Raw genomic sequence first — 16444 nt, forward strand, 5'->3', positions numbered from 1 at the left:
CCTTCCCCTTCAACTCTTCTGCCAGAAGAAGGAGCCACTGCCTCTGAAATCTTGTAAAAGTTAAACCTTTTTGTGTGTGTGTTCACCTGCTGCCACTTGGTTAGTAGATTTTTTTATTTATCCATTTACAAGTATACACAGTGTACGAGGTGTGGCTAGAAAAAAACCGGACTAGAACTGGTGAAACAATAAAACGAATGCAATGAGGCTGAAAGTCGCGTGGCCTGTCACGTGACTCTCGCTCCGCCTACTGCTCGAGTTTCATCTGCCTCCTGCACTCAGTCTGCCCGTGGCGTCTGTTTTAAGTAGTTGACGTTTTGTCTGTGCGTCGGAAAATGTTGAGTGTACAGAAAGAACAGCGTGTTAACATCAAATTTTGTTTCAAACTGGGAAAATCTGCAAGTGAAACGTTTGTAATGTTACAACAAGTGTAAGGCGATGATTGTTTATCGCGAACACAAGTGTTTGAGTGGTTTAAACGATTTAAAGATGGCCGCAAAGACACCAGTGATGACACTCGCACTGGCAGACCATTGTCAGCAAAAACTGATGCAAACATTGAAAAAATCGGTAAACTTGTTCGACATGATCGCCGTTTAACAATCAGAGCAGTGTCTGAGTTAACAGGAGTTGACAAGGAAAGTATTAGGCAGATTCTTCATGAAAGTTTCAACATGAACAAAGTGTGTTCAAAAATGGTTCCAAAGTGTCTCACAATTGAACAGAAGGAACGCCGAAGAATGATTTGTTCTGACATCCTGGAAAACATTGAAAGTGATCCCACCTTCTTACAAAATGTTATTACTTGCGATGAATCGTGGTTTTTTACTTACGATCCCGAAACTAAACACCAATCGATGCATTGAAAAACTCCTGGTTCTCCACGACAAAAACAAGCACGAATGTCAAAATCGAAATTCAAGGCAATGATGATTGTTTTTTTTTTTTGACATCAAAGGGATTGTTGCACATTGATTGGGTACCAGAGGGACAAACAGTGAATCAGCATTACTACATTAGCGTCCTGGCTACCCTACGTGAGCGAGTACGGAGAAAACGGAACGATTTCTGGAGAATAAAGTCATGGATCCTTCACCAAGACAATGCCCCAGTTCACAGTGCGTTGTCAGTGAAGACGTTTTTGGCAAAACACAACATTCCCATCTTAGATCATCCACGCTACTCACCTGATTTGGCCCCCTGTGACTTTTTTCTTTTCCCTAAAGTTAAGTCAGCTTTGAAAGGAACTAGATTTGAGACTGTTGAAACAGTAAAAGAAAAAGCGACGGAAGTAATGTATGGACTTACCGAAAATGATCTGCAGCATTGCTATGAACAGTGGAAAATTCGTATGGAACGGTGTAGAGACCGAGGAGGAGAGTACATTGAAGGAGATAACATGAAATTGTAAATAATTGTAAATAAATGTTTTTTCCAGCATCAGTCCGGTTTTTTTCTAGCCGCACCTCGTATGTGTTATTGGAAATGTGAGGTCATGAGTTAACTGGTTTGGACCACAGCAAGTGACTTTGTAAAGATTATTTCTTTGATTCCATGAACCAAGCTGCTGGTTTGAAAGAGAGACATTACTAATGAGAAATTTTATTATGCAATAAATATATTGAGGAGCAGTAGTTAGTATCCCAAGTTCCTTGAACAGGTCTCTTCTGTATGTTCTTGAGTTCACAACACAAATAATTTGTACTATACAGTTTTGGACAAAAAATTCTTGAGCTTGTCTTGATGAGTTACACCTTTATCTATACTCCACAAACCACTTTACAGCAAGTGCCGAAGGATACTTCTAGTACCACTGTCTTTTCCCCCATTTTCTATTCCATCCAAAAATGGTGCATGGGAAAAATTATTTTTCAGTAAAACTCTGTATGACATTTAATTCTTTCAGTTTTCTTATTTTGATCATTTTGTGATACATATGTGGGTGGAAAAACTATGTTGCTTGACTCTACTTTGCCCTTATGCTCTCATAATTCCAACATAAACCTCTCCATGATGTGCAATCCCTTTCTTGTTGCATCAGCCACTGGAGTTTGTTGTGCATCTTCATAATGCCATCACATTGACAAAATAATACTGTAATGAAACACACCACTCTTTGGTGGTTCTTCCCTAGCTCTTCTACTGATCCTACTTGGTAAGTGTCCCAAACTTATGAACTCGTCAAATGAGTGTTTTGTATGCTACATGTATCATGAATGAAGTATGTTTCCTAAAGATTCCTCAAAAGAATTTCATTCTGGCATGTACTTTTGCTACTGTTTGTTTTATTCCACTTTCAGTCACTGTGAATGGTGAATCCTAGGTATTTTACAGTAGTTACACTTTCCAGTGATTTGTTACCAGTAGTTTAATCAAACTGTAATCGCTCTCTTTGCCTATTTGTGTGCAGTATTTGCAGTGTGCAGGGTCAATGATAGTCTGTCGACCTATTGTCACTTCTCTGCATGTCTTCCTGCATTTTGCTGTTGTCTTCTGATGTTCAAACCTTCCTGTAGACAATATCATAATCTGTGAATAATAGTCAATATAAATTTTAAATACTAGTGGCACTACAACACTCCTTTGGGATAGTCCTGAAATTACCTTTATGTTTGTCAAATTTGTTCAGTTGCGAATGGTATGTTGAATTATATTCCCATAGAAGTCCTGAATCTGATTACAAATCTAGCCCAATGCTCAGTAAGCAGAACAGTAGCAAATGTCTTCCAGAAATAATGAACATGGCATCAACTTGAGTGTAATTGTCTACAGTGCTCAGCAACATATGGATGAATAAAGTGAGCTGAGTTTCACAAGATGTCTATTTGCTGAATCTATGTTGATTTTCATATACATTTTCATTCTCAAAGAATGTCATAATGCATGAGGTTAAAAGTTACTCCATAACTCTACACAGGCTGATGTCAGTGATATTGGCCTATAATCACACATGTCTGTTAGCTTTCCATGAAAACAGGAATGACTTGTGCTTTTTTTCCAACCTGTAGATAACTTTCATACTTCCAGCAACATAATGATAAGCTACAACTAGAAGAGGAGCAAGTTCTTTTGCATAATTTATGAAGAACCTCATGGGTACCTCATCTGACCCATTTGTCTTCCCGCTGTTGAGCAGTTTTAGTTGACTTTCTATACCACAATAGCTTACCACAGTTTAAGTTGTTTCAGAATTCATATGATAATTGAATGGAGTAACCATATTATGGTCTTCTGCAGTGAAATAGTTTCAGAAGGCCATGATGTCTTAGGTCTTAGTGCCATTATATTTACTGAGTAATTGAATAGAAGATTTTAATGCAATTACTGGCTCTACCCAAGACCAAAGTTTCTTAGAATTAGTAGTCAGAATGTTTGCCAAAAATGTTACTACAAAATTCATTGAATGCTTCTTGCATCACTCCTCTGGCACACACTTTGCTTCTGTTTGTCTACCAGGATCAGACCTCACTTAAACTGGGGATGAAGTTCTGTTTGTTTTGCCAGTAATCTCCTAACATGGCTATTGAATCACAGTGGATCTTTCCCTTTTCTCACAACATTGCTCAGCATGTATGTGTCTCAGGCATATTGAATGAGGCTTTTGAATTTTTTCTGTTTGTGGTCCACCTCTTCATCTCCAGCATTAAATATTTAATGTTGACTACTCAGATACTCTTCAGTTTGTATCATGTCACTCTCGCTAAGCAAAAAATTTTCCTACATTTCTTAACATTCCCTGTTGTGCCCATAGGCACAGTTGCTATAACTGCCTTAAGATAACTGATACCTTCCTTTATGTCAAATGAATTGATAAGTGCAGGTCAGTTTGTTGCTAGGAGGTTGAAGATATTATCTTCACAAGTTAGTTCTCTAATTATCTGTTCAAAGTAATTCTTGGACAAGACATTCAGAATTATGTCACACAAATCCTTGTCTCTGGTACCAGTCTTGGTGGCATAATCTCCCAATCTGAACCTGGCAAGTTGACATCATCCCCTACTACAACAACATGATGAGGAAAGTTATTAATAACATTCTGTAAGTTCTCTCTGAAGCATTCTGCCACTACAGCTCCTGACCCATGAGGTCTATAAAAGCATCCATTTATCATGTTTGATCCAACTTTGATGCTTACTTTTACCTAGACTATTTTGTATTTGGAATCTGTTTAACCTCACTAGATATAATGAAATTCTTTACTGCAGAAAATATTGTGCACCATTGGCTATGCTTGCAATATATGCTCCAGTCAGAATTTAGGATTTTATTTCTGTTCACTTCTGGTCTTAATCAAATTCCTGTTTTTAATACTCTCTGGGCATTATTACCTTTAATAGATACTAATTCTGGTATCTCATGATGGATTCTCTAGCAGTTTACTGACATTGTATCAATCAGTCAGGACAAATGTTCTCTGGGAACATTGTAGCTGATCTGTCATCTATCTCTGTAGGTGAGTCATGACAGAACCCAAGGAGGGGCTCCTCTAATTTAAAAATATCCATGTTGAAGCCACACATACTGTGCTATCATAGTACCTTCTTATTGCATGTAGTGCATATTGACTTACTGAGGTGAGGCACTACAAATATCCACTCTATAACAGAGATTGAGGAATTCTCATCCTTAGTGAGTGAGCAGTACTTGTGATAGATAAGTTGCCTTTGATGGAATAATGCTACAACTACCATACAGAATGACTAAGAATTAGTTTCCCCCTAGCATTGCAGAATAGTGTGCAGAGATTTATGTAGATTCTATCCATGTGTATTTCTTCCATTAGTATTATCAGTAAATCATGCCAGTATTCCATGTACTGCTGACATGCTTTGTGGAAAATAAACACCTCTGGGCATATGTGCACTCCATATCAGTGATTATAATGTGAGCTTCAGAAGGGTTGCTATAACTTTGTGAAATACCCTGCAATTGCTTTTTGTGATGTAGTGCAGTAGAGAGAATAGGGAATTGCCTGCTTGCTCTTCATTTCACAGACATATGATGGAGGGAAATCCATGACCACAACCTGGTACCTATCTTCCCTCATGCTTCTAACCTCCCCCCTACCCTCCCACCCTGTTACACCTTCAGAATGTAGTTTATCCCTTCATACAGTTCTTCTCTAGCTAGATGTGGTACAACCATTTTTGTTCTTAACTCACAATTTTTAGCAATATACATTAATTTTGTAATCTTAAAACACTATTTTCATTAATCTGTGATTTATTCATCCCCTGCAATGTGGAAATTATTAGCCCTAGAGATAAATTGAATAAGTCCTTAACTGTAGGAAATCTATTGTACTTCAATTTTTTACTGGGAAACATTTTCACTAGAATCTGTAGTTTCTGAGATAGTCAAGAAAAAAACAAAAGTAAGTTACCTTTAAATGTCCATCCACCTCCACACTCATATCCCATCAGTCTGGATTTTTAGTACATTATTCATTACACCCCCCTTCTTCCATACCACAGTACAAACATTTACCCTAATTTTCCTTCATTGACTGGACTAACAAAGTCAACCACTGAAAGGATACAAAGATGGACTCAGAACTCAATCAGTATTCATTATTCATGTTGATATGAGCCACTATTTGCAGCCGGTTGTACCCAATGCAGTCAGTAGCTGGCAGCAGAGCATGCTCCACATCTTGGATGAGAACTTCCATACCAAACCTACACTGGCATTCATTCCTGGCCCTTGTGCTATTTGTCTGAGGAGTTACATTATCCATCTAATGCTGGACCTCCCAATAACCCTTTCTCTGCTATTCTCCAGACTTAGCAGGAAAATTGGCCTGTAGCCCAACAGATGAGGCATCCCATGTTGGCTCACATGTGTTACAAACATCATGCATTCAGTACCCACATTTGCCTTCTGTCCAGAGATATGTGAACCACTACAGTCAGCCATTCACCCTTGGGGGAAGGTAACCTGTTCAGATGATGCACATCAGAAGATTCAGTACATTAGGACTGCTTGTGGATTTCAGTAGTGCCAGAGGTGACACAGCATCCACCACTGGTGCCTGAACATCGCCACAGCTTAGGACAGCTGTCTGAAGCTTCTCAGTTGTGGCCAACACAGTTTCTAGCTGCTTCTGGGCAATGACCAATTCTCCTTGTGTTGACACACAACATACACAGCCTCAGTTTCCTACTACATAAATCTATACAAAGTCAGGAATAAAAATCTGCTAACCAGTCAATCAGTGGTTAATTAAGAAAGAAGAAGCAGCTCACAAAGTTCAAATAAATCATGTAAATAAGTCACCACTATTGATTACAGTGTTAGAAAACTACAGTACAAACTTAACTCTCTCTGCACAAATTACTGAAAAACACTCTTGCACTTGAAACAAAATAAAAACTATTATTAAATACAGAAAATAAACAGCTACTGGAAAAACTGACAAGTTCAGGAAAACCATTGCAGATAGAGATTGGTCCTGCCAGAGAAATAATGCTAATCCTTGTCTATCAAATAATGAGTCAGTTAAGATAAAGCTTGAATGTTTCTTTAACTCATTTCTGCAAATATATAATAACAGTATTCCCATTAGAAAATGTAAAGTAAGAGACACAGGTTGTAAAAAGAATGTGTAAAAAAAATTCTTGGTATGCTAAAATGCTGTCTGATAAGAAATATCATGTAATGATACTGTTAGGCACATACAATAATACTAAGTATGAAGATCACCAATTTAGTATTGGAGGGCAGTGTGGAGGGTAAAAATCATAGAGGAAGACCAAGAGATGAATACACTAAACAGATTCAGAAGATGTAGGTTGCAGTAGGTACTGGGAGACGAAGAACCTTGCACAGGATAGAGTAGCATGGAGAGCTGCATCAAACCAGTCTCTGGACTGAAGACCACAACAACAACAACAACAAGTATGAAGATGCAAAATCTTTGTGTGTATGATGGAGAAATGATTATAAAAAGCAGTTATTGAAACAAAAAAGTTGCACAATGCCCAGTACATTGAGATGTCTAACAATAAATGTGGAACTGCTTGGAGTCTCATAAATAACATTCCCAAAGAATCACATAAGGTCAAAATCAATATCTTTCCACAAGAGTTTAATGATTATTTTATTAAACATGAGGAGAAAGTAAGCAGTGGCATCAGTGAGCCTCATACAAGTCCATCAGAACTCTTACAAAAAACATTATCATGGGACACCCTACAATAATATTCTCACTTTCTCTGAGGTTACACCTAGTACTGCATTAAAATAGTAAGGAACTTTATGACATCAGATAGTGCAATTTGCTGAAGAAAGTCATTGATTCTATTGTTTATCCACTGACTCACTGCATAAATAAATGTTTATCTGAGGGATACTTTCCAGAGGAGCTGCAGGTTTCAGACCAATATCAGTAGTTCCAGTCATGGCTAAAATAATAGAATACATCATTTATTTTGAAAAACAGAATATTTAGTGTAGCACAATTTGAATTTAGAAAAAAATCATCAGCAGTAGATGCAATAGACTCTGTAATTAAGTATGTTCCTGAAGTGTTTGAGGGAGAGGGATTTGCTCAGGCCACTTTCTGTGACCTGAATAAAGCATTTGATTGTGTAGTACATGACACACTTCTACAGAAACTCCATTTTTATGGCATCTGGGATAACAGCATAAAGCTACTAAAGTCTAATCTCCAAAACCATAAACAAGTTGTGTGTATTAGCACAGAAAAGTCTACCAATAAACAAACAAAGGTGGGAGATCTGCAGGGATCTCTGTTGGGACCATTGTTGTTTTTGATCATGATCTATGACCTACCCTCCTTTATAAGTTCCAATACAGTGCTACTTGCAGATGACAGGACCTTACTAAACTATAAGAATAATCTAAATAAGTTAAAAGATTGTGTTGACGATACATTTGCCGAAGTACCATATTGATTCATATCATATGGGCTTGTCCTGAATGAGAACATAACACATAAAATGGTCTTTAGTCTAAAGGACAAAAGTCCTTTTAATGATCCGTTTTATATAAAGTTCTTGGGAGTATACTTAGATGACAAATTGTCATGGGAGCAACACATAAAATACATTAGTGTTAAATTATCCAGAGTAATTTACTTGTTAAGATGTCTTACAAAATGCGTACCATCAGCTTACGTTAAAACATCTTATTCTGCATTTTTTCAAAGTATTATGTTATATAGTCTAAAGGACAAAAGTCCTTTTAATGATCCGTTTTATATAAAGTTCTTGGGAGTATACTTAGATGACAAATTGTCATGGGAGCAACACATAAAATACATTAGTGTTAAATTATCCAGAGTAATTTACTTGTTAAGATGTCTTACAAAATGCGTACCATCAGCTTACGTTAAAACATCTTATTCTGCATTTTTTCAAAGTATTATGTTATACAGACTTATTCTCTCAGGAAACTCATGCCATGTTCAAAACATATTGCTTCTGCAGAAGGAAGCAATCAAGACTCATTACATGTTTCCAGCATAAAGCACATTGTAAGCCTTTGTTCTCTGAATGTAAACTAACAACTGTTGTAAATCTGTATATATACCAAGTGTTAACTCATACAAAAAAGAATCTACATGAAGTGAAATGTAGAAATAATAATCATGGTCACAGCACAAGAAAAAATATCTTCATACTTATTCTACACCATAGATTATCAAAGTCAATCAACAGCTATGAGCTAGTGGGGCATAAATTGTATAATAAGCTTCTGCAGATGCTACAATATCTTCCAGTGTGTGAATTTAGGAATACATTAAATAAATGGCTTGTTGCCAATCCCTTCTGTGAATTAAAAGAATGTTTTGAGTGCAACATGGAATTATAAGCCAACAACTGACATGGCCATAAAGTTCTATATGCTAATTTAATGGTTATGTTATATATATAGAAGCATGTAAGAACACTAATAAACTAAACACTGTACAGAATTTGTGTACAAACAATGAACTGCTGATGCTGAACTCTGTCCTACTTTCAGACTGGAAAGAGAATGATTCCATATGACATTATGGAACGAAAGTAAGAATAGTATGCTAGATTTCTATATAATCTACATGTGACACAATCCATGTTGTAAATAAAGATTTGTTTAGTTGCTTCAGCAATTTTTTGGCAAGATCCTCCTAGTTGAACTTCATATTAAGTTGTAATTCCAAGAATATAAGACAGTCAGTATCTTTTATCTGCTTCTTATCATATTGTAGGTACATACAGGTGGAGTGGCTAGGGGAGGTGGGAGGGGGAGTGTGTCCTTTTACAAGTTTTGAACTGCATATAGTGAATAATTTTTGCAGTGTTTAGGGACAAATAATTGACTAGGAATCATGTATTAATGTCAAGGAATTTCCATCGACTGATTTTTCTAAACTATACTTGATTTGCTATTTATTACAATGTACATATCATATGAAAAATGTTGCTTAGAAAAGGTCATTGATATACCCCAGAAAAAGTAGGGGCACTGAGATGGAATCTTTGGGACAGCACTTGTAATTAGTTCCTATATGGATGATGCCTAATAACTTAATATGAGATTCTTTCCTGTTGAAATATTCTGTTTCCTGTCAGAACTATGCAATATGAACCATTCTGCAGTATTTCACTTTACACCATAACATTCCGATTTTTATAAAAGAATATTGTGATTTACACAGTCAAATTCCCCATCACTGATTGCAAAGTACACTAGTAGCCTATAATTTGTTATCTAATGATCCTTCAGCACACTGAAAGCTAGAGTGGAATGGGGGTTAGTGAATATTCTACTAGCATTCATGCAGGTTCTTTCATAGCTATAACATTTAAAACATTTAGGGACACTTGATTAAAGTATTTTTTGAAGGGATGCAGCATCCTTCAGTGGTTTTCCCAATGGAATAGAAGAGAGGTAATGAAGAAAATGAAACTGAGAATGGTTGTTATGAGTCATGTGTGGATACCTAGCACAAGTGAGTATTACCCGTGACAGGCAAGATCGAGTCCCAGATAGACACACCATTTTCATCTGCCAGTAAGTTTCATAAAAAAAGAATGTTTTAACTAATCAAAATGATGTGTCTGAAGATATATTGCATAAAATGTATGACTGAGACTACAAACACGCATTCATGATATTAGTGAAGTAACTACAAGCACCAAAAAAATAAAAGAACATTTTTAAAACTCATCAAAATGTTGACATATTTTATATGAGTGATGTTCCACAGGAACCTGCATTCACAAATATCACAGAAGTTTTGTTACATATTTTACTGGGTTAATTCCATGAACTGAGTACAATGGGAATTGAAACTGTTCCAGATTGTTGCTTCTTTGATGCGTATGCAGTGCCGCTGTCATGGAGTTTCTGGCTCTTGTGAGCTGAAGACTTGCTGGAAAACTATGCCATCATTTAGTGAGATTGGTGATGCACTCAAGAGAAAATATCATCAAGCTGTGCAGGTATCATTCATGTGTTATGTATACTGTACATTAAGTGATGAGAAATTCTTTGCTGCTGGGCAGAAATCTTTCCACTGTTGTGTTGATCCCTGCCTAGGTAGAAAAAAATAAAATGTGTTTCATTCAAAGCTAAAATACTGGTTTAACACAAATTGTTACTCATCTCTCTCTTTTCCCTATCCTTTTCTCTCACCTTTCTCAACATAACACAATTTACCAAACTTAAAGATAGTGTGAATGTCATGTAAGTAGAAGTAGGATAATGAATTATAACTAAACAATTTACATAAAACAAATTTTGACCCAGTGATTTGTCAAAAGGCAATTCTAAGAAACAGATCACAGTATATATGCTGGATACAAGTTGGAATAAGGACAGGTGGCGGTTCATGCAAAACCAAAATTTCTATTACCAAGCTCTTGTAATAGTGTGATGGCTTTAATGAGGGAGGGACTGGTGAACTGTGGACACATGCTGGTCACATGACATAACTGCCAATGAGGAGATACTGTCAGTTGCATAAAGCCTGTGATGTGGCAGATTTCTTTGGAAGTTGGTGGCTCATCCGCAGAGAGTATACGAATTTCAGATTTTTTATCTATCTCTGATCTTTTGTTCCACTTCATTCCCTCATTCTTGTTCATCAGTGACACGAATGTACACTGAATATGAGGCTATAAGATGGTGAAAAAAAGGAGGGAGGACTAAATAGCAACTCTTTGTTTTGCATAGAGGTGAGGGATGGTCACAGACTTCGTTTTGTGTAAGTGTGAGGAATGAAGGGAGTGTAAACTCAAAGCTACTGAAAACCTGTGTTTATTAATCATAAAACATATTAATGGTACCACTTTAAAAAATACACACCACTTACCATGTACTTAAATAAAGTAATATAGTTTGTATTAGATCTGTACATATTTTCTTACTGTCAGGCCGGTAATGTTCAGATACATGTTACTGATTTCTGTATTCATGTTTTAAGTAGTTTTTAATACTGGCTGTTAACATGAATAAGATAACTGTAAATTTTAGATATAGAAAATATTGTTATTGTGAAACACAACTAGCTCTTTATTCTCATGAAATAATGAGCACTGTCTACAGAGGAGTCAAATTGCGTCCATATTTTTAGAACACCAGGAGCCTTTTGACACCATTCCTCACAAGCAACTTCTAATAAAATTGTGTGCCCATAGAGTATCATCTCAGTGGTAGGACTGTATTCATGATTTCCTGTCAGAGAGGTCACAGTTTGTAATAACTGATGGAAAGTCATTGAGTAAAACAGAAGTGAAACTCTAAAGATCTCACTGATAATTTTATGGGGAAAGCTAAACGAAGACCACAATTTACTGGTGGAACACTTAGAGAATGCAACAGGTCTACTAAAGAGGCTGCCTGCACTTAGTTTGTCCACTGTTTTCTTAGCTATAACCAGCCAAACAAATAGCCCAGAAAGTTTCATTAACAGCCCTTTCTGGAACCACACTTAACTTGTTGCATATCATGATATTTGTATCACATCAAACTTAGCCTCTGGAAGTTAAACAGTAAATAAGTCAAATCAATAACCATTAATGGAACCATGGGAGAAACCATACTTACTGTAATTATTCCCAGTCATATAAATCAGACACCATTATCCATGTGTGTTTTGTAATGGTACCTTTCATTTCCTGTCCCAGAGCTATGACCTGAATCATTTTACAATGTTTCCTGTGAGGACTTAGCATTCTAATTTACTCAAATAGATGTTATGATTGAAGCACCCAGTCACCTTTGATTAATCACACAAAATAACAGTAACCTGTAACTTATTTTCTATTGCATTAAGTACATTTTTCCTGTGTGTGTGTAAATAGTTTTCTGATTACTGGAATCATGCAGAAATCCATATTGTGCATTGGAACTGTATTATTTGCAGTAGGGTAATGTAGAAGCTTTTATAAATTATATTTCTCAAATTTTAGTAGCATGCTTTCAAAAGTGATTATGGACAGTAGTTTGATGACATTTCTTAAACTCTTTTTCTTGGAAAGAGACATAAATTCACCATATTTCACCCAGCCTGGATATATTTCAGTGATTATTTATGTGTTTCAATAAAAGTTCAAATGTTAACACCTTCACAAGAACAGCAATATGGAAAAGATAGATTGCTCCTAACCATATTGAGCAATTGATGAGTCACAAATAAGCACAATGAGAAAGAATGTTACAAAAGTTTCATCTTTTGGACAAAATTTTCTTCAGAGGTACAAAATTCTTCAGAGGTAGAAAACTCACACTCATTCACACAACAACAACAACTCATAAACACTTAGTCACTACTTCTGGGCATTAAGGCCCCGCTTGACCCATCGGGATAGCCAACTGGGACACAGGGAGGTGAGCCAGCCTAGGATCAAAACCACCTCATGTATTATTTTACTATGGAGGCTGTTGTGTCATCCAGACTAGATGTGATTTTTTGGCAGTTCTCCAAATCCATCTAGGTAAATAATAGTGTGGTTCCCAAGTTATGCCTCAGATATACAATGTGGAAACACTTTGAAAAGTAGTGTCACATTTGACCAAGTGGTTACACTAGAAACGGACAGAAGGGGTGCACGGATTCCTCCCGAGGAGAGGAGCTGGCAGTAGCTTTAGAATACCTTTGGGAGTACCAAGAGAGTTGGCACAGTGGTTAGCACATTGGACTTGCATTTGGGAGGCTGACGCTTCAAACCAGTGTCTGGCCATCCTGATTTATATTTTCCATGATTCCCGTAAACCATTTCAGACAAATGCCAGCCCGGGTTCCCGGGTTCGATTCCCGGCGGGGTCAGCGATTTTCTCTGCCTCGTGATGACTGGGTGTTGTGTGATGTCCTTAGGTTAGTTAGGTTTAAGTAGTTCTAAGTTCTAGGGGGACTAATGACCATAGATGTTAAGTCCCATAGTGCTCAGAGCCATTTGAACAAATGCCAGGATGGTTCCTTTGAACGCATATGGCTAACTTCCTTCCCCATCCTTTCCTAATCCAATAGGACTAATGACCTTGCTGTTTGGTCCCCTCCCCCAAACCAACCAACCTTTGGCAGTGATGACCTCAAAGTAATACTAGCCTGAATAAGAGTATGGTTGGCTTGCCACAAAAACTGAAGAAGAACCATTCCAGCCCTTACCTGGTGTTGGCTGGATAAAGAAACAGGAAAGAAAGAATGTTGAATGTTACTTACTCTGATCTCCTGCCTGGTTCTACCTAACTCCTCCATATCCTTTTTTATTGTTATTTTCTTGCCTTGCTTGACTATATTATTTCCATTTGGGGATGATATGTGTGGAGGACAACTGACAGTACTCCTCCACATCAGCTCAATTTCTCCAGGAATCCACATTATAGTCATTCCATTATATATATATATATATATATATATATATATATATATATATATATATATATATATATATATATATATATGGAAAAAATTAATTGTTGTCTCACCCTTCTCTTGGAATTTGAACACTATTCCTCTGTGTAATGCACAACACCTCTGTCAGCAGATTTCAATATTCTGTAGCTCATCTGTGAGGAAGCAGACATGATTTTAATATAAACCCATATAAATTATAATTATTCATGAACATGAACCTGAAGGGCTCTATCGAAATTCATTTCCACCCAGAATGTAACTGCATCAGCCAGTACTTGTTGTTGTTTATCATTGTTTTTGAGAGAGGATACTTATTATTACAAATAGTGGATTTAGATAGCCCAAGATTAACTTGCATGCTTGACCAGGAAGAACACATCCTGTAGACTGTCAAAGAATACCTATCTATCAACACACTCACATTGCACTAGCAGGTTACACAACTCATAGGAATGTATTGAAGGTATTTCATATGCAATTCATGTATCCATAAAATCCTCAACTTGTGCAAGAATTTTCACCTATTGATCACTAACTAATAGAATACTCTTGCTGATAGTTTGTCACAGTAATTGTCAGTTTATTGTTGGAATATTCAGTTTACTTTACAGATGTAGCAATATTTTGAAGAGACTGAATAGCTAATTTTCTTATCAATGTAGGTGCTCTAATTTATCATCTTCATTGTGTGATTCAAGATAGACACCAGCAGTAACTCACAATAAGTCTGTGGGCTGGAATTATAGATCATTTCGTAGATCTAGATATTCTGCCAGCACATATTACACATATTATCTACAAGGCTTTTACTCAGAGCTTTCTTCCAGTCTTGCTACAGGTGGTACTTCAGCAAGTAAGAAGGTGATACTACCATGACAAATAGAGAGGCAGGTTTGGATCAACTTCATGGCCTGCATGATCTCCTGAACTCAGTCCTTTTATTTTCTATATGTTTATATGAAAAAAATAAAAGATATAAAATGTAGACTGGCAATGGCAAGGAAAGCGTTTCTGAAGAAGAGAAATTTGTTAACATCGAGTATAGATTTAAGTGTCAGGAAGTCATTTCCGAAAGTATTTGTATGGAGTGTAGCCATGTATGGAAGTGAAACATGGACAATAAATAGTTTGGACAGGAAGAGAATAGAAGTTTTTGAAATGTGGTGCTACAGAGGAATGCTGAAGATTAGATGGGTAGATCACATAACTAATGAGGAGGTACTGAATAGAATTGGGGAGAAGAGGAGCTTGTGGCACAACTTGACTAGAAGAAGGGATCAGTTGGTAGGACATGTTCTGAGGCATCAAGGGATCACCAATTTAGTATTGGAGGGCAGCATGGAGGGTAAAAATCGTAGAGGGAGACCTAGAGATGAATCCACACTAAGCAGATTCAGAAGGATGTAGGCTGCAGTACGTACTGGGAGATGAAGCAGCTTGCACAGGATAGAGTAGCATCGAGAGCTGCATCACACCAGTCTCAGGACTGAAGACCACAACAACAACAACAACAAAAATAATCAGTCATCATTTATAATTTGGAGGTGTTTTGTCACTGTATCCTGAATGCCTATGAAACACTTAAACACTACCAGAGAGTGTCTGGAAGGACCCAACAGTCCGTGGTCCATTGGGTGCATGGGTGTAGAGAGAGGGGTAGAAAATTTTGAACATTTCTTACAAATTTTTCTTTTAAGGAAGTTGTTACTGTCAGTGATAATCCTGAAATTAAGTATGTTTGGGTGTGTATTTTTATGGACTTTCTCCTTTGTTTCTGGTGTGAGGAATCTGCTGACAGTGTTTTTTTGTGAAAGTATTTGTTAAAATTGTGTAACATAAAAAGTTTACGTAAATTTCTTGTCACACATATAAACAAAGTCCTTTTACTCACAGTTCTTTCTCTACACCTTCATTTGAGGTACTGTAAACCACAAAGGCAAATTCAACAACTACATATTTTGAGTAAATCCTGTATTTATGAAATGGCAGCAGAGTAAACTCAACATGAATTATGTCAGTTACTCTCTACAGGTTTACTATTTATTCACATTTGAAACATTTGATTGTACATTTGTTTCAATGAACACAGAAAATAAAAAAATCATTGTTAAGACAAAGTTCATTCATAATTTATATGCATGTCATGATTTTCATCATAATCATTCATGGCCACAGTATAAAAACTAAATGTATGATTCTGTATTATTTTTGTCAAGAATGCGCTACATGACAACAAGGTGTTTGAAAGAGCAGCTTGCACATGTTTTATTTCACCAATGGTACGTGGATGGGCTAACCGCACAGTGAATGTACGTGTTCCTCCCTAGGACTGAACTTCTTAAAGTTATACAAACACCACTTTCCCCTCTGAAGTTTTGCTTTCTCTTTTGCATAATCTGTGTTATAGCTGCTGTGTGTGTAAACTCCCTCTTTATAGTATTTACTATGTTCAAACATTCTCCCATCCTCAGATTTACATCCTTCGGGTGGTGGTTTTGGGATACATTACTGCAACTTAAAAACTTACCATGAAATCTGGCCTGTGTTTATTTCCTTTAACTAGGTGTTTCTTATCAA

General features: G+C 36.7%; 1 protein-coding gene across 2 annotated transcripts in view; it reads left to right on the forward strand.

Moving 5' to 3' along the window:
* LOC124722496 (protein Wnt-16-like) overlaps nucleotides 1–16444 on the forward strand; it is a 766358-nt gene that overhangs the window by 714616 nt on the left and 35298 nt on the right. For both annotated transcript variants that reach the window (XM_047247650.1, XM_047247651.1), the window contains exon 5: nucleotides 10311–10451. In XM_047247650.1, coding sequence (XP_047103606.1) covers nucleotides 10311–10451 — 141 coding nt within the window. The remainder of the gene's footprint in view (nucleotides 1–10310; nucleotides 10452–16444) is intronic.

This window comes from Schistocerca piceifrons, chromosome X, assembly GCF_021461385.2.
Source record: "Schistocerca piceifrons isolate TAMUIC-IGC-003096 chromosome X, iqSchPice1.1, whole genome shotgun sequence".
Taxonomy (NCBI): domain Eukaryota; kingdom Metazoa; phylum Arthropoda; class Insecta; order Orthoptera; family Acrididae; genus Schistocerca; species Schistocerca piceifrons.